This window comes from Notolepis coatsorum, assembly GCF_963971535.1.
Source record: "Notolepis coatsorum genome assembly, chromosome: 16".
NCBI lineage: Eukaryota > Metazoa > Chordata > Actinopteri > Aulopiformes > Paralepididae > Notolepis > Notolepis coatsorum.
Window position 1 is genome coordinate 23,679,201 of NC_140180.1, and position 18,784 is coordinate 23,697,984.

The 18,784-nt window shown below is 43.5% G+C and overlaps 1 protein-coding gene across 3 annotated transcripts in view; it reads right to left on the minus strand.

Annotated features, from left to right (window-relative positions):
• The window catches only part of pdlim7 (PDZ and LIM domain 7), a 71,880-nt gene that overhangs the window by 17,748 nt on the left and 35,348 nt on the right, over positions 1-18,784 (minus strand). For 2 of the 3 annotated variants that reach the window (XM_084332522.1, XM_084332523.1), the window contains exons 4-5: positions 16,672-16,699; positions 15,190-15,386 (exon numbers count right to left, since the gene is read on the minus strand). In XM_084332522.1, the coding sequence (XP_084188648.1) occupies positions 15,190-15,386; positions 16,672-16,699 (225 nt within the window). Of the gene's footprint in view, positions 1-10,268; positions 10,306-11,383; positions 11,539-15,189; positions 15,387-16,671; positions 16,700-18,784 lie in introns of all 3 variants that reach the window. The other variant, XM_084332524.1, reaches the window with a different exon arrangement.

The following is an 18,784-nucleotide window of genomic DNA, read 5'->3' on the forward strand; positions in this document are numbered from 1 at the left end:
TGCTAACAAATAATCTAGGAAGCTTAACCACTTGGATTAAACCGGAGGTGACAAGTCTCGGTGTCATCCTGGACTCAGATTTTAACTTCAACGCCCATTTAAACAAAGTGACCAAAATAGCTTTCTTTCATCTCAGAAACATAGCGAAGGTACGACCATTCATAAATCAAAGAAGAAGCTAATTCATGCTTTTATATCTAGCCGACTAGACTACTGCAATGCCCTATTCATTGGTCTCCCCAAGAAAACTACTGAAAGACTCCAGCTCATTCAAAACTCTGCAGCTAGACTAGTAACCAATACAAAAAGGAGGGAACACATTAGTCCTGTCTAATCTACACTGGCTTCCTGTAACTTTTAGAATTGATTTTAAGGTGCTTCTCACATCTAAATGGACAAGGACCCAGCTACATAGACCACGCAACACTTCCCGGGATTCTGAAATCATGGAGGAGAGAGTGGGGGGAGCAAATGAATGAATGTGGACGAGAGCCTTGATGTAAGTGGTTGTAGCTACGGCTGTGGGGGTGCTTGAGACAAGACTTTTATACGCCCGAGTCTCCTGAACACGGAGCGACCAATTCCAAATCGATCTGAACTTTCTCGGCCGAGCTATAGTCCCTTTTTCAGCACCTACTCCCCATACGCATGCGCAGATTGCCAAAGGAGTCTGAACGGCGCTCGAGCCGATCTGGAATGTTCCATCAGTGGGGGGGGGGGGGGGAGCTTGTGGTGGTAATGTCTTTGCCAAAGCATTTGACTGACTTTACACTATTATACTGCACTATTTCTCTGTGATTGACATTGCACTATTTCTCTATACCCTTTTATGTTTTTATTCTCTTTTATTTTATACATCCGAGGCTGGACATCCGTACTAGTCAATTACCGTTTTCCCACAGATAGGCGGGACGTTTTGGGACCGTGAGCAGGAAACGTGAAAGACTTGGTGTCTTTATTTAAAAAAGAAATTCTCTCCGTTTTATTCTCTTTATTACTTTATTATTCATAATTTTACTGTCTATTCCATTTTATTGCACTGCACTATTTTACTCCGTCTATTGCTTTTATTACAGGGTCTAAACTGTGTGGGTATATCAAGCAAGAAAGACTGTCAGGCTGTAAGACCCAGGCCTAGAACTGCGGCCTGAGAGGGAGGTTTGTATAGTGGGAAGTTCAAAGTGGGCATCAAACAAGAGGGAAGACTGTCAGGTTTTAAACTGTGGATATCAAACAGAAGGTAAAGACGACTTTTAACTGTTAAACAGTAATCCATTTTATTGCACTGTAAAAACTGATTTTATAGTATGTCTGTACTTTATGTGCTAATTTCATCATTCATGTATTTTCTATTCTACTAAAACTGTCAATCAAACCATAAACGTACTTATTTTTCAATTTACTACTTCAATTTTTCAAATTCAAGAAGCCCATTGGAACGTAATGTTCCGATATGATTTGATTAATATATCTGCATTATTTTTTCCCACTTTATGCTTTGGAATCCTAGTGAATGAAAAGTGCACAACAAATACGATTTATTATTATTATGCTTTGCTGCTTGTTTTACACTGATTTGATGTCTTATTTCTTACTGATGTAAAGCACTTTGAACTGCAATCACCTGTATAAAGGTGCTATATAAATAAAATTATTATTATTACTGTATAATACACCACCATGAACCGTTTGACATCCTCTTGACATCGCACAATACTGCTCTGATGAGACATTATAATGCATTGTATTATACACTGCCATGAACCGCTCTGCATCTCTCACAGGCGGTGCCTTATACAAAAAAAAAAAAGGAGCGTCATGCTGTCAGCCACGTTGCCAGAGAAGTTGCATGTTTTCCACGCCCCCGCTGGCAGAACTTCTGATTAAACCTGTTGTTGCTGACAACGTGTTACTCCACAGCGAACATCACTTCACTCAACTTCAGGCAATCTTTCCAGACTGAAAGGACAGAAAAAGGGAGGTTTCAGCCGAGACGACGGGCTCTGGAGACGTCACGGCCGAGAGTCCCGCCGAGTTCACAACAGAAAAACAAACGGCTGATGAAACAGTCGCTCATTAGGAAAGAGAATGATGGAAATGTACCGAGTGAGTCTGTGCTAGTCTTGTTTTTAGTTTTTTTTATACAACATACCTCACTCATAATAGTGTCACCCCTTCAACCATTCTCTTCCCATATCGACCTTAAAGCACCACTCCCAATTTATTTTCTTGTTGGATCCATGAGTACTGGGGTGCATGTAGTCACATACCTTCCTGGAAGAGGTCGATTTTGCAGATGGAAAATGTGCTTTTCGGAACCCGAAGGTGACTCAGAATATGTCTGTTTTACCACAATGTTTACCACCAATATAAACAAAACGTCTCTATTGTTATTTTGTATCTTCGGTGATGGGACTACAGTATACCCGTTTGTTCAATCTGGAGCCCATCTTTTCAGGCGAACTCGACTTAAAACGAGATCAATTTCACAGACAAATGTAAGGATTTATTTAAATTGAACTTCTCCCCTTTGTTAAGCAAACTGCATAAAGACTTTGAACGATGGTCGCTATTACCCGTCCTTAACTGCGCGAGTCAACTCAGTTAAGATGAACTCCCTGCCAAAATTCTCATACGTTTTTCAATGTTTACCCATCTTTCTTACACAAGCATTTTTCCAGAAAATTGACAGTTTGGTGTCGCAGTTCATCTGGAACAGGAGAGTCCCTAGGCTCACTAGAGCCCTCCTACAAAGACCAAAAGCTCTGGGAGGGATGGCTCTGCCCAATTCTTTATTCCATTATTGGGCAGCCAACTTTAGAGCATTACAGCATTGGGCACGGTTTGAAAACACACCTTCATCTCCTGTATGGTTGCTTTTGGAATCCTCCTCTTCCAGCCCTGCCTCACTGGCTGCTCTTGCTCACGCACCTCTCCCTACTCTAAAAATATTATTGTCAAATCAACACTTAGATTCACTCAGTTTAGACGACATTTTGGTTTACAATCCGTTTCTTTACTAGTTCCAATTACAGCTAACCCTGTTTCCCCCCCCACCCCCCTCTGTGATGGATAGAGCTTTTCTCTCCTGGTCCACTCTTGGTATTAGAACGTTCAGAGATTTATATATAGAAAATATTTTGCATCATTTGAACAACTGTCTGACAAGTTTTCTCTTTCGAGGTCACATTTCTTTAGATACTTGCAAGTCCGCAGTTTTGTACGTAATGTCAACCCACAGTTCCCCAATCTTCCAGAAGCCACTCCTATTGACACTTTATTAAAAGCCTACACCGGTTACAAAGGGTATTATATCTGTCCCGTACGGCAGTGATTTCCTCACTGCGCCCTACCTCATTAGAAAAGATCAGGAGGAGATGGGAGGAGGACCTGGGTGAGGACATCACAGAAGACCTGTGGGAGGATATTCTACACCGGGTCCACTCCTCTTCAATTTGTGCCAGGCACGGACTGATCCAATGTAAAATTGTTCACCGTTCACACTTTACTAAAGTCAGGCTAGCCAAGATCTATGGCAACATTGATCCCACCTGTGATAGATGCCATTGTGCCCCTGCTACACATAGTCACATGTTTTGGTCCTGCCCTTCCCTACATAACTTTTGGTCTGAAATATTTGAAACTATCTCAAATAGTATTGAGATCCCAATCAGCCTGACTGCCATAACTGCTTGCTTTGGTGTCTCCCCTACTACCCTGTCTCTGGCACGATATAAAGCTGACCTGGTGGCATTTGTTACTCTCCTGGCTAGACGTCTCATTTTACTGCATTGGAAGTCACCCACTCCTCCATCTCACTCTATGTGGCTCAGGGATATTTTGCACTTCCTTAAGATGGAGAAAATAAGGTGTGTCATAAGGGGTTCTACAGCTAGATTTTATACAACATGGGGTCGTTTCTTTACTTATGTTGGGGAACAAGGTTCAATCGACCCCCCATAAATAATGCTCACTTCTAGCCTATAGCATTGTCCGGTCGATTGACCAATCTACATGTGCAGTTGTAACCTGATGTTTACCTTCTCACTTAAAACAAAAATGTGTTCCATTCCTCTATTTCTGCTGTACAGTCCTTGTCCTGAGTGTACATATCTGTTTAATTGACTGCATGTCCAAAACAATATCTATATATTTATTTTGTGGTGTACTTGCTGTAGTCTATATATTCAACAGACCTATACTTTGACTACTTATACGTAACTTTGTGCAATATTATTTCCATTTAACAGACCTATATTTTGTCTATTTATACATAGCTTTGTGCAATAGGTATATTGTTTATATTCAACAGACCTATATATATTTTGACTAATTATATGTAGCTTTGTGCAATATGTATATTGTTTACATTCAACAGACCTATATTTTGTCTATTTATACATAGCTTTGTGCAATAGGCATATTGTTTATATTCAACAGACCTATATATATTTTGACTAATTATATGTAGCTTTGTGCAATATGTATATTGTTTACATTCAACAGACCTATATTTTGACTACTTATATGTAGATATGTGCAATACATCGGGCATATATGTGTACAGTAGACCTTGTGCTCATCTCATATTGCAACGAAAAACTCCATTAAACAAAGTTTTGAAAAAAATAAAAAATTAGATCAATTTAGAGGTGGTTTGAACACACGCGGAGGAAGGAAGGCGAACAGGGCAGCGAGGGACACGGCTTCTCTCCAGGCGCCACAAATTGAGGCAAAGAGGCTTTCAACTAGAGGGATAAATTCGCCTGACGCAACAAAAGCAAAACACGGGCATTTCACAAAGAATATGAAATAGAGACAGCTAGGGAACTGTAGCCTATGAATATTGAATAGGTGACGGTTTCAAAATGGACCAGCTTATGTAAATGTCAACGGCGCGTGCCGCTGCCGAGAGAGTAAACGCACGGGACACGTTTCTTCACTCGTTTTGTAAAGTGAGCCAGAGATCCCTCTTTTAACATTTACACTTAATTTAGCAAGATGCTTTCATCCAAAGAGACTTACAAACTGTGTAACAACAAGTCAGAGGGAGGGGTGCACCTCTCTGCAGCCCGAGGGCTACGTGTGCGTTCGTCTAGCAGTGGCGAATTAGAGCGAGTGCATAGTATAGACATTAGACATAATATCAGCATAGTAGGTAGTAGTATAGGCATAGTAGCATAGTATATAGTAGTATAGACATAGTAGCATAGTAGATAGTAGTATAGGCATAGTAGCATATTACATAGTAGATGGTAGTATAGACATAGTAGCATATAAATAGTAGATAGTAGTATAGACATAGTAGCATATAAATAGTAGATAGTATAGACATAGTAGTACATATATAGTAGTATAGACATAGTAGCATATAAATAGTAGATAGTATAGACATAGTAGTACATATATAGTAGTATAGACATAGTAGCATAGTGGATAGTATAGGCATAGTACATATTACATAGTAGATAGTAGTATAGGCATAGTAGCATATTACATATAGGCATAGTAGCATATTACATAGTATAGTAGTATAGGCATAGTAGCATATTACATAGTAGATGGTAGTATAGATAGTAGCATATTACATAGTAGTATAGACATAGTAGCATAGTGGATAGTATAGGCATAGTGTATAGTAGTATGGGCATAGTAGCATATTACATAGTAGATAGTAGTATAGACATAGTATGATGGTAAAAACAGTAAGAAGGTTCTTCCCCGACAGTAAAAGCCCGGGGGAGGTATTTGCGAGGTTCAGATCGGTCAACACAATAACACATGGAAGAGTGGTGGGTTCGATGCCTTGCTCAAAAGGCACGTTTAACAGTAATTGTCGAGTGTTCCTCGTTCGTGTCCAGACTTCCCCCGGCCCGTTTTGGAGTTCAACACCGGCAATCTGTCAGTTCTAAAGTGTGTGTGGCACGAACCATTAGGCTCCCGCAGCCCTGCTACATGCCTCAGCGACTCCGTGTCAACCCAAACCAACATGTGAACTCTCCCATCCGTTTCTTATCTCATCCTGGCACTGGTTTCTGAACGAGTTCCAACTGTCTAATGCCTGTCCCAGTCTCCCTGTGAGTGGATGTCTCGTGGTGATGACCGGAGTGGTGGACGTCCCGTGATGATGGCCGGGAGGCTGCGATCCTCTCTACGCCACCCCCATCAGATCTATTTTCAATGTTCCAAAATGTTCTTATGTACCCCAGTTGCTATTGCATGTACTTATTTGTGTTTCATTACACGTATATGTACATGCTTACCAACTGTTTCGCCTGTTTTATAGCAACACTACTATCAGCGACATCTAAGAAGGGAGATCGCCCCTTGAACGGCCCTTCTAAGGTTTCTCCCCTCCACATTGCCTGTGGTGCTTTTTTCCTATTGCTAGGTTTTTTGTGAGTTTTTCCTTCCCTTCACGTGGGGTATGTCTGAGAGTGTTGCATTCATTCATTTATTTATCTAACATTTTATGTTGGACTTAATGGTGTTTTTGTTTTGTTCTCAATTTTTTTGTGATGTTTCTTCTTGGCTTGTTTAAAGAAGACGTGTCCGGCCCATGGGGACATTAACGTGTGTTGTCAGGCCTTACAAATACATTATTAGATTGGAGACTTTTCCTCGCGGTGCTTCTGAAAAGCTGTGTTTTTGCGCCAAAATGTAAATCGATGTTTATGTGCCAGAGTTTTTCCAACTCCTCAGATAAAACCCATAAAGACGAGAAATGGATTCCACAACAACACTGATTTTTAGTTTTTTTGTAATGTCAGATTTAACAACAACTCTTTTCAGAATAATGGGAGTATTTCATTTTTAATCTCTAAACTCTAAAAATATTATTGTCAAATCAACACTTAGGATATGGAATCAGTTTAGACGACATTTTGGTTTACAATCTTTTTCTTTACTAGCTCCAATTACAGCTACACCTCTTTCGAGGTCACATTTCTTCAGATACTTGCAAGTCCGCAGTTTTGTACGTAATGTCTGACATTACAAAAAAACAAAAAAAATCCATCAAAATCTGTGTCGTTGCTAATCATTGACATATGGTAGCCTGTAATAATCCCCTCCAGAAAAATCTACTTTGCATTTGATTGATGAATTTAATATTTGGTGGTTATGATCAGGGCTGAAGTTCAATAAAAGATGTATGGGGGGGTGGAATTGTGAACAATTATTTCAACATATATTTTTATGGGGTTTTTGAAGAGGACAATTTAGTCCCTTAATGGTAAGAGTGTAACACTTAGTTTTCAGACACAAGGGTTAAACAGCAATGGCATTCTATAATTTTTGTGCAGAAATAGCTATGCATCCTGTATTTTCTCGTTCCTTGCGTATCACCTTGCATATCATCAGCCCCCCCCCCCCCCACATAAGATCTGCCCAGAGCCTGGAGGTTTTTAAATCCTTGCTCAAAACACACCTCTTCTCCCTGGCCTTTGACCAGAGCTAGCCCAGCATCTATACATGACGTCAGCTGTCACTCTGCATTTTTTATCAAATTTTCTTGTCTCTTTGATTGCACTTTGCCCTTGCTTTCCTATATGTACTGTACTCTACCTCTTTTCTAGTGTATTTTTATTGCATTGTATGTGTTTTTTATCATGCTGTGAAGCACTTTGGTTTGGCTGTTAGTCATTTGTAAACGTGCTATACAAATAAAACTGACTTGACTTGACTTGACCAAGGCGGAATGCTACACATCAACACGATATGAGGTAGGATATGATATGGAGGTGGATCTGAACCTGAACGTTTACAATGCGTCAACACAATAGTAGTAGAAGAGGAGACAAGGAGAGAGGAGGCGGAGGAAAAGGACAGAGACAAAAGGAGGAGAGGAAAGGTTGTGTTTTTTTCAGATGGTTTTATATTTTTGATGACAGCAGAAAGAAAAACATGTATCTCCCCCGTCTTTACCATCGGTGAGAGAAGCCTAAAAGATGAGGGTCTCAGAAACGACAACGGTAAAAGATGAAGAACTAAAAAACACAGAGCAGAAAGAGAGAGAGAGCACAGAGAGAGAGAGAAAGAGTGAGATTATAGATCAAATAAGGGTCTGAACTACACAATCAAAGAGGAATAAAGAACAGAATGGTGGAGCCCCCCCCCCCCCCTCCCCCACTAAGAGCACTCTGACTCAGTGCGGAGAGCACTCTGACTGACGGTGTGAACTGGGAACTAGAAGGGACACAAAAGGTGATCCACAAAGTGTTGACAAACACTCGTCAAGTCAAAAATACTGTGGGAGATCGGACATTTAGGCTCAGTATGCAAGGTTCCACTTAAGTCTTCTTTGTCATCTAGGCAGCGTTACTTCAATATTTTTTTTTTACGTTTTCTTTTGTCCTATTTCTAAATATTTTCCATCCCCATTTTCCCCCTCTTCCGTTTTTTTCGGGCGGGCGAGTTTGTGAACTGCCATTGGATCGTTGGCTATCATCATCATCCTCCTCCTTGTCGTGGCTTAGTTGTCACGGTGACTACCGCTAGCAGGCTCTGGCCGGGCTCTGCTCTCGGGCGACGTCTCGAGGCGACGCTCACGATTTGATATTGAGGGCGCGAGCGGACCTGTCGTGGTGCCAGTCCCTCAGGCGGGCGTAGCGGGGACTCTGGATCTCCGTAAGGAACTTTTCCCTGACCACGCGCAGAGAGAAGAGACAAGGAGACAGGACAGGAAGGGGCGTAGGTAGGAAGAGACGGGACAAGGTGATGGGAGTGGACAGTGAGAAGAGGGTAGGAAGAGACGGAACAAGGTGATGGGAGTAGACAGTGAGAAAACAGAATGAGCAAAGTCAATTAGCACAGACAGAATAAGGTTCAAATGGGTCCGAGATGGACCTTGAAAACCAGACAAGTCATTATGTATTAGGTCTGTGAGATTGAAAGAGCTCTAAATGATATTAGGTAGCAGATATTCATGCAGATATGCATGCAACAGGCTCTCGCTAATGATGCGATGAGGAATGAAGAACATCTCACACGACACGACCACACGCAATTGTGTTAGCACTAAAAGCAGCTACAATTTTACAAATAATTCAACAGTAAAACAGCAAACGGGGGATTCAAATACTTCCAACTTAAAAAAAATATATATATTTTAACCGATTGTTGAACTGACATTTTCACACGCAAGCACATTAGCACCGCAACACTTTAAGTTTCGGATGAAAACGGATCAAAAAAAATAAATAAAGAATAATCACAGAACTTCAATTGATGGAATGGTGATTTGGCTGCTAGGCTACACCTCTAGAAGGATTGACAGAATGGTGATTTGGCTGCTAGGCTACACCTCTAGAAGGATTGGTGATTTGGTTGCTAGGCTACACCTCTAGAAGCACTACTGGAAGGAGACGTCAAGGAAGCCGTCGAATGTAAACAAATTAATTGAACCAGTGTGACCGGTTGCTCCGGGAGATCAACATTAACCACACTCCTATGCAGAGCTCCCAGGGCTCTCTACTCCTAAACGTCACACAGCCTGAAGTGAAACGTCGTCCAAATCTCTGCATAGGAGTGTGTGGCTTAACCTGTGCTAGCAGGTGATGAATCAATTCTCACGGTTGCCATGATTGTTTTTGAACCACTTCAATTAATTGAATTGTAGCCAACCGTTTTAATTACTTACTAGCTACTGATCTACTGGCTAGCAGATCAGACTTTCTGTGTCAGGCTCAGTGACCAATTTATTCCAGCTGTGATTCTGATCCCACATAGAGGCTACATCCTCATGAATGCAAAGAACTGTGAGATACCGTCATATCCTTCTAATTCATAGCGACATGTTGATGCGTTTCGCCATACAACCACCAGTTTGCAACCAAGACGTCTGCAATCGCATACTGTGAATAATGCTTCTAGGCCTAACACCTTCAAATGGCTGCCATAGAACGTTGTCGTCATCATGGAAACAAATCACAAGTTGGTTTGATTCCAGTGGCAGTTGTGATGAACGCTCGTCTTTCTGGGTCGCATGCCTACACATGGCGACGCTAGTTTCCCATGACATCATCAAGTTGCGCCAAATTCTATGGCAGCCATCTTAAAAAAGCTTACTAATGGAGATTTCCCAATGTTGATGCACTAGGAAAAAGGCCCCCCGTCCATCCATTGAAGTTCTGTGAGAATAACACCGCTCAACTCAATTGACCACACGGCGGGGCATTTCGCAGAATCCCAACCCGAGCATGACATGAGAGCAAAATGGCCGCCGTCTGAATACGGTCAGTGGCGTTTGTGACGGCACACTCTTTTACCTGGCCCTCTTCATGTTCTCATCATCTGGATCCTGCACTGAGAAATGCATGAGAGACGCATGTCAGAACGCCTCACTGGTTTATAGACAGACTGCAACACAGTATTACGGGCATGTCCTCAACCTAAAATAAATTAGTTTCGATTTCTCCGGTTAAACTGAGCATGCACAAATATGTAGAATCCCATTTACATTATTGTCGTGCAGATGGACCTATCTAAATCTTAGCTGTTTATTAAAAGACCTATTTGTGTAGCTGTATTATTGAGATTCGAGAAATACATGTACTTTTCCAGTTATGACCAAGCAATGACTAATCATTTATGCAACAATAACAAAAAAACATGAGAAAAAAAAGAAAAAGCGAAGTCACTTAAGACTGATAAACGTTCAGTCAACTAATTGACTACAAGGAGGCAGCTGTGGATAGTCACACAGTACTGGCCTACTGCTATTCTTCTAGCTGTAGAAGTATGTTTTCTTGCTATGCCACTTGCCACTTTATTTTGACAAGAAAATACCATGCCGAGTAGATGTCATTAGGATAGTTCTAATCATATAAAACGACACACTGTCCTTGAAGGTAAAAGCATACCGACAAGTCGATTTCCAGAGGCTCAAAACTACACTTTTCTCTTCAGTCCATCTCGAGCTCCCGTCACTCACTCTCCCGTCAGCCAGATGAATCCTAGGATTCCTCTTGGTTCATCTGTAGTCAACTCTCTCCCCCTTGTGGCACTAGCCTGAAACGTACCCACTCCTAGACCTCAGCCTCTCTCAGTCTCTCCCCCCCCCCCCCCCCCCATCTATCCCTGTTCACATTCCAATCTATTCTCTACATGCCGCACAGATATATTTTCATGGACAGACTTGCCCAGGGAGAGCAGACGTCGACACTGTGAAAATTACCAGATCAAGTGTTTTGGATCCCATGGATATAAAATATATATATCCTGTAGCTGCCTGGATGTTACAGACGCTTGGAGAAAGCTTCTCATTAGGCCTACGGCTACGCTATCCTTCACAGCCCCCCCCGTCTGTCCCCCGTCTGTCCCGTCCCCCCCCCCCCCCCGTCTGTCCGTCTGTCTGTGCCAGGCCTGGTCCCCGCCGACTTACTGAAGTCGGTTCCTGTGAGCTGGGCCAGGATGCGGAAGGAGCGGGACTGCGTGGTCCCGGTGCGAGGCTGCCAGTCCTGAGTGTCCTCGATCAGCCTCTTCTTGCTGCGGTCGTTGGGGATGAAACAGGGCATGTGGTCGGCCCTCAGACCGTGCCTATAGAACACACACCCAGCAGCAGCAGCAGCAGCAGCAGCAGCAACAGAACAGAACATAACACCACAGGACACGGCCCTGGTTAACACCTGTTCACCACAGGTCAGCTAATCAAATGACGTCCGAGAGGACGACCTGAACAAACACACCGTGCGACGTCGATTATTCAGATCCCTTCATATCACGGAATAAAGATTGAATGAATGTCACATGGTTGGACGGATGGACACATGACTAAGGTTTAGTGAATGGCTTCTTGTACACACGTTAAAAAAAAGGGGAACTCCGCACAAGTCAAGAATTCCAATATGTAATTTCCTTGGCCTAGGACAGACTTCTCAAACTTGTTAAGGACCCCAAAATGATACATATCAGGCCACGGACCGTGTGATGTCATCAAGTATAATGTCTGGAGCTGCTCTGCAGACGGGGAATAGGAGACGGAGCCAAATAAGCGTAGTTTTATAGTAGGGTTTATAGTAGAGTAGTTCTGAAACTACAGAAAATGTAGATATGATCTCAGAACATTCCCCTGGGAGCTATAGAGTGTCATCTATAAAATCGTTCCCCGATTCATCATCTATGGAGAGGCTTCAAATTGTATATGGGATGAAGTCAGGTATACAATACATTTTGGGGGGGGGCGAGAGTTGTTAATTTTGAAAGAACCATCTCGTTCAAAAACTAACATGAATTCTGAAATTGGTCGTAGTTCCCCTTTCTCTCGCACACACACACACGTGAATTATACAGTAGATTAAATATATACTAAACTTTAATTAAAATCAATGCTGGTGGAACGGTTGTCAAAACATGGCACGTACGCATCACAAGACTACAAATATTATGTCACAGCAGGTGCAGATCAATTGGAAAAAAACATGGATCGCGAGTGATGGCTGGTTTTGCCAACGACTTATGTTTATTATACAGTACGCCTGGCGCCGTCATTTACCCCGATTTCCATTCAAACGTTAAGACCTCATCACCTATAACCCAAGGAGGGCGCTGGCTATTCTGTCCTACCGTGACCGACATGCCCAACATGCTGTTCAGACAGAAAGCCTGCATTCATCAGTCTCTTACTTTGACACATGGTGGTACATCATTTCATAGTCATGTGTTTCCCTGTAGAACGGGCCGTGGGTACGACAGAGAAGAGGAGACAGAGAAGAAGAGACAGAGACAGTACAGGGAAGTGTGAACAGACAGAACCAGCAAAAGGGAAGGAAGGTTGTCAGTTAGAGACAATTCTGAGAGGGATCTGTAAAAATTATTTCAGCTTTGCCTGGGGGGGGGGCCTACAAGTCAACTTCTGAATGTGTCCAAAAACAATAATAAGGTGCTAATTCACTAACAAAAATATTTTTTTAATTTCAAATAATTGCGCCTGTTGAAGGATGGGAGGTTATTTGAGAATGAATGATAATTTGACAGGCACACAATGTTTCAGTCAGAATGTGAAGGAAATAAGAGGAGCTGTACTGACTTTCCATGACTTTCCATCTGCTGTTGGGGGGAAAAAAGAGAGAGAGTGACAGAAAGAGTGGAGAGTGAAGAGATAAGAGGGTCAGAGTTCAGTTTGGGAGAAGAGAAGAGGCGTGACGTGTCAAAACAACAACAGGAGGCAGGTACACAAACGGCACTCGGGAGAAAAACTATTATCGGGGGGGATGCGGAAAACGTGCAGTAGGTGACAAGAGACACGTTATTGTTGGCGGGAAAAGAAAGACGGCATTGTGGGTAATGTCAAGCACATCCTATTGTCTGTCATTCTGACCTGAAATTACTCGGCAGCCTCGGTACAAAGAAAACACCCCCCCGTCCCATCCCGCCACCTCTCACTCATGTATGGCCAATCCCGCTGACAGTTGTGTCAATAGCAGTGGTATTTGCTAACGAAACCGAGCCTACTTTCCGTGCTACTCCGGCAAGTCAAATATTCCCATTATGTGCTCTAATACCCAGTCAATAATGGTGAAATGTCACTGCCGCCGTGCATCACGATAGCAGCGTAAGCCCTGTGCAAACAGCGTTACGCCAAACCAGCTTCGATGCTACAAGCCCAGCCCCAGACACATTAAAAACGCGTTGTCCGCGTGCCAAATTAGATCGTCGCCAAAGTCTGGAGCCAGGCGGTGATTGTCTTTAGTAAGGCCCGAGGCTCATCACAATGCAGCCCAGAGGCCGGCCCCTTTTCCCCCCTGGAATCAGCCCAGTCCCACAGACAGTGGCACCTTTAGCTCCATGTAAGATCGCTCCAAGTAAAGGCTGCTGTGTAATCCAGCACCACAGCAGTAAAACGCACTTTGAGAACTCAGCAGATTTTATGGGAGGGGTCCTGAGAGAGAGCGAGCGAGAGAGAGGCTAAATACAGCAACAGACAACATCAAGCCAGTGCCAGAAGTCAGGCCACCACTACCATCCCCCAAATTACAAGACGTAGACTGCAATGCACCAAAAGACCACCTGTCTCACTTCCATGAGGGACACTTTCAAAGCTGCTCATTTAAAAAAAACTGGTTCAAGAAACTCTTGTAAAATGTTTATATTTTCCTGTGTCCTCTGTACACCAAGTTCACAATTTTGGTATAATAATAATTAGAATATATATATCCACAGGTTTACATCGATTATAACTGGGGAGAGAAATAAAAAGCTGCAGCGCCTTAAGAAACAGTCTGCCAAAAAACGAAATAAAAGCTAAAAGATCAGAAGACAAATTAATCCTCGAGAGTTTTGAAAAAATATGAAGATTGCCATGTCCAGCCACAGAGGACGGTTAAAACTGAGGAATGATGACTGCATGTATTGAGTATTGAGTACTGTATTGTACCCATTCTGCAATCTGTTAATAAAGTTTTCAATCAATCAATCAATGGTGGAGGAAATAGACTATATAGCAATATAGCCAATAAGACGGCTGCAGCATTCGATTCATCCAAGTGGACTTCATTTCAGAGATCTCATACATAGACCGTTTCAACTTGACGACAAACATTCTAAACGGATTAACATTTGATCTTGTTGATATTAGCAAACATTGCAACAGCAAATCAACGGCAGTCCAAGCCGTTCCCCCGAAAACGCCAAATCGCCCCACCCTCTTTTCTTGATCCTCCAATCACAGCGGTCGCTTTCCCTCGGACAAACTTTGTGATTGGAGGATCCGAGACAAGAGGGCACGAGATCAGGTCAATTCCACTGAAACCACCTATATAGACGGCCGCAAAAAGTGAGGGGAACAGAACCCCCCCCATTGGCAGAGACCGTGACATCACAGGAAGCCCAGGTTATATACAGCAGGGCTTCTATACAACAAGGGTTTGGTCACAGATACAGCAGAAGTAAACAACCGCCGACTGGGACCAGCGTTCAAAACGCTTCACTCATAAATAGAATCCCGGTCCCAGCGTTGCCATGGCGATGTCCTGTGAGACCACATTGTTGTCAAGGAAACGTCATCAACATCTAGACCTTTTTTCTTTTCTTTTTTTTCCCCTCCCTAAAAAGGACCCTCCGTTAAAACCGGGAGGACGACGGAACAGAACACAGAACCCAGAAACAAATCCAGACCAATCAAATAGTTCAGAGCCACAAAAACCAGACGCGTCACGCTGGGTCTCTGTTTCTCTTTGTTCATCCACCTACCCATTGTGTGGCTGCTGCATGCTGGCAGGCCCCTGTGAGCGTGGAGTGTTAAGTTTAGGGGAGTAGGCCACAGGCTTTATAACGGGGCCAGAGTTGGCACCACCTCCACCTGCTGAAAACGGCCTCGCCATCTTGTTAATTGCCGTGCTGGGGGCAAAGGAGTACTTGGGTTGAACCGAGGCTGGGGCGAGCGAGTCCTAGGGGGGGGGTGGGGGGTGAGAGAGAGAGAGAGAGAGAGAGAGAGAGAGAGAGAGAGAGAGAGAGAGAGAGAGAGAGAGAGAGAGAGAGAGAGAGAGAGAGAGAGAGAGAGAGAGAGAGAGAGAGAGAGAGAAGGAGCAAGAGATATAGCGAGAGAGTGAGAGAAAGAGCGAGAGAGAGAGAGAGAAAGAGAGCAAGAGAGAGAAAGAGAGCAAGAGGAGACAGAGTGAGAGAAAGAGAGCAAGAGAAAGAGAGCGAGAAAGAGAGACATAGAGCAGCACAGCACACAACATGCGGTTAGATATTCAACACACAAAAAAAAACACAAAACCATTCTTTCTGCAGTTGCACAATCCAAGCCAGTCTTTTAAGATAAATCACAGTAAAATCAAATCATCTTGCTTATTCACGATTAACCGGCCCGTCATTATGGCTGGCAGGAAAAACGTCCCAAGAGGCGCAAACACACTCCACTGTCTGACAAATATTAGTTTTGGTCGTAAGCCAGGGCCTGTACAAACGATATGCCACCGCTGATGGAAGGTGCTCGACGTGAGAAGTCTGCCGTGTTTGAACGTTTGGATGACATGTTTCACTAATGAGATTTCTTATTGGACGTGGAGCGTGTACTGCAATGTACTACGATAGACCGATGACACAGAACTCTTCCTCCTTGAGGACATATTGTGTTCCAGCCCGTTAACAACAAAATTATGAAGCATAATGTAGGAAATGACAAAACTGTAATGAATGAGGGTATTAACTTCCATGAGGCTTCTGTTAGTGCTACTAAACAGACTTCTTCTGGACTCTGGGATCGTGCAAAGCTATGAGGCTATGCCCAAGAACGGCAACATTCACAATGCTGTAATCATTCCATCCTGCAAACAGGCAATCAAACTAACGACCGACGGACCGATGCTTTGGTAATGCGTGCTACACGGACCCCCTTGAGTGCCGGAGAAGTGATTGAATCAGAATGGACTTTTCGACTTGCGATGACATAATACGTTGTTGAGGCCGGCTGCGTGCTAAGCTTCAAGGGAGTTTCAGATTGCATCCTTCCTCACCGCGGTCCTGAGAGCAGACCACGGGGAACAGAGGAACACTCCCCCCCCCCCCCCGCACAGAGGGGGTACGTTGGGGGCACTAGATGAGGGGACCAATTCATTTCCGGGTCAGAGGAAAAGACCGTTGATCGCATTGCCAAAGCATCCCAAATCGCGTGTCCAGAGGTTGGACTATCGTGCCGAGCTGGTCTTTGAAAAGCTTAAAAAGTCTTACCTTGTGTTCTCCGCCGGTCTGGAAAGCTCTGGAAGAAAGGCAGAAAGAAACATCACGTTACAACTACACTTGAGAAACACCGTTGCGGCTGACACACAACCATATTGCACATTGCATTTTACACACTCGGTGCTAAAAAGAAATGTGCATATTGCTCATTACACAACATACTTTTCGGAACTGTACATAGCCATTTTGTTATTTAAATGTTATATAGTATAATATCTACACCCTGTTATCTACACTGCACACTTTGAACTGTATATATAGTCATCTTTATTTTAGTCATTTTATCTTATTGTAACGTTTTGAAGTTGTAAACGTTATTCACGACTCTCGAGGCAGGTTGATGATAGTTCTCAGTTCAGGTCTTTATTACCAACTCTCATACAGGTTGCAGTATCAGACTCATTGCTACCATTTCCCATGCCCCCAAGAGAGCGCACGCTGGGTGCCACACCCTCTTATACCGCCCCAGGTCAGCCCGCGCACTCTCGACTCTGTCAACCCGCGGCTGGCGCGACCAATAACGTCACCGCCAGCCCCCCGGAATGGCGGAGTGCAGAAGAGTGGCAGCTCGACTGACCAACCACCCAAATCCCAGGGTCGCTACATTATTTTATTCTTATTCTATGCCAATTGTATTGCATTTATATTATTGGAAGCTGCTATGGTCGAGGGACCACAACAAATTGAATTTCACTCTTTCTAGCTGTAAGGTACTGAAATACGTGACAATAAAGGAATCTGAATCTGAACACTAAATAAAGTTACATTGAAACACACATGAGAAGACATTGACGTGACGCACTCGAGATATGAATAACCATCGGCCGGAATGGAAACATAATGCTTGTCGAAACTAAAAACGGAAATGCACCGCATGCCAACGGCTCGGCTTCGCGTTTTAAATGCAGCGGGAGACGTGCACCGCTTTACATCAGACTCTAATCCGCCCAGACTTTTAATGCGACACGGGTGTATAGTTTGTTTTCAATTATAACCTACAGTACGTTTGTTCTGACAAGTTATTACAAAACAACAAAATCATCATAATCAATCTCGCCTTTCCCCCTTTCCCCCAATGGGCATTACTAAACTACCTGGGTGGAATTAAAAGCCACATCCATTCATCATGCTAAGCATATTGCAAATTAAATTTGCATTTGTGCAACTTCTCAAAGTGAACCAGGGATGCCCTTCCCTCCGCGGTGCCGCTGTACTGTAGGCTCAGAGCAGCACAGACCCGCGTACCGAAATCGTTTTCAGGTTGCTACGCCGACGGCACGGAGTTCACTGTAACAAACTCCATTGGCCGCTTCCGTCCCCATTCCTGTGTCTCCTGCGTCTCTACGGAAAGACACAGTCACCCCTCCCAGTCGGACGTATTGCATCAGAGCCAGAGATACTTTAACCCTTTAACCCTTTCACTACCACACGACAGAAGGTTAACCTTTCACTACCACACTACAGACGGCCTTAACCGTCTGTGGTGTGGTAGTGAACGGGTTAACCCTTTGTCGTGTGGCAGTGAAAGGGTTAACCTTCCGTGTTGTCGCAGTGAAAGGGTTAACCCTTTGGTAGTGTGGTAGTGAAAGGGTTAAATACACATTATGCACAACCAACAATACTATAGACACCGCCTCCTGTGACTATGAGGAGTGAACTCTCAGACACATCATCGCCTGGCAAAGCCACTGATAGAGCAGCTGTACAACAGGATGACAAAGTGCAACAGGGCTGTGCAGATAGGGAGGGGAGAGAGAGTGAGAGTGAGGGAGATATAGCAAGAGAAAGAGCGAGCGAGCGAGCGAGAGCGAGAAAGATAATGAGAGAAAGAGAGCAAGAGAGAGGGGAAAGAGCGAGAGGGAGCAAGAGAGAGAGAGAGACAGACAGAGACAGAGAGACCTCTGGGTAAGAGACGATGTATTAAGCCGGGGTGACATTTGTAGTATACCTAAGCTAGACTTATTATCTTAGAGCGAACAAACGTTTTGACAGGAAAGGCTTAAGTCTGTAATTTAGGCATGTGTTGTAATGTATGCGTGTATGTAATCTTTGTGTATGTGCGCGACAGCCAATGAAAGGCAGTTAAGATAGCGCCGCTACGTTC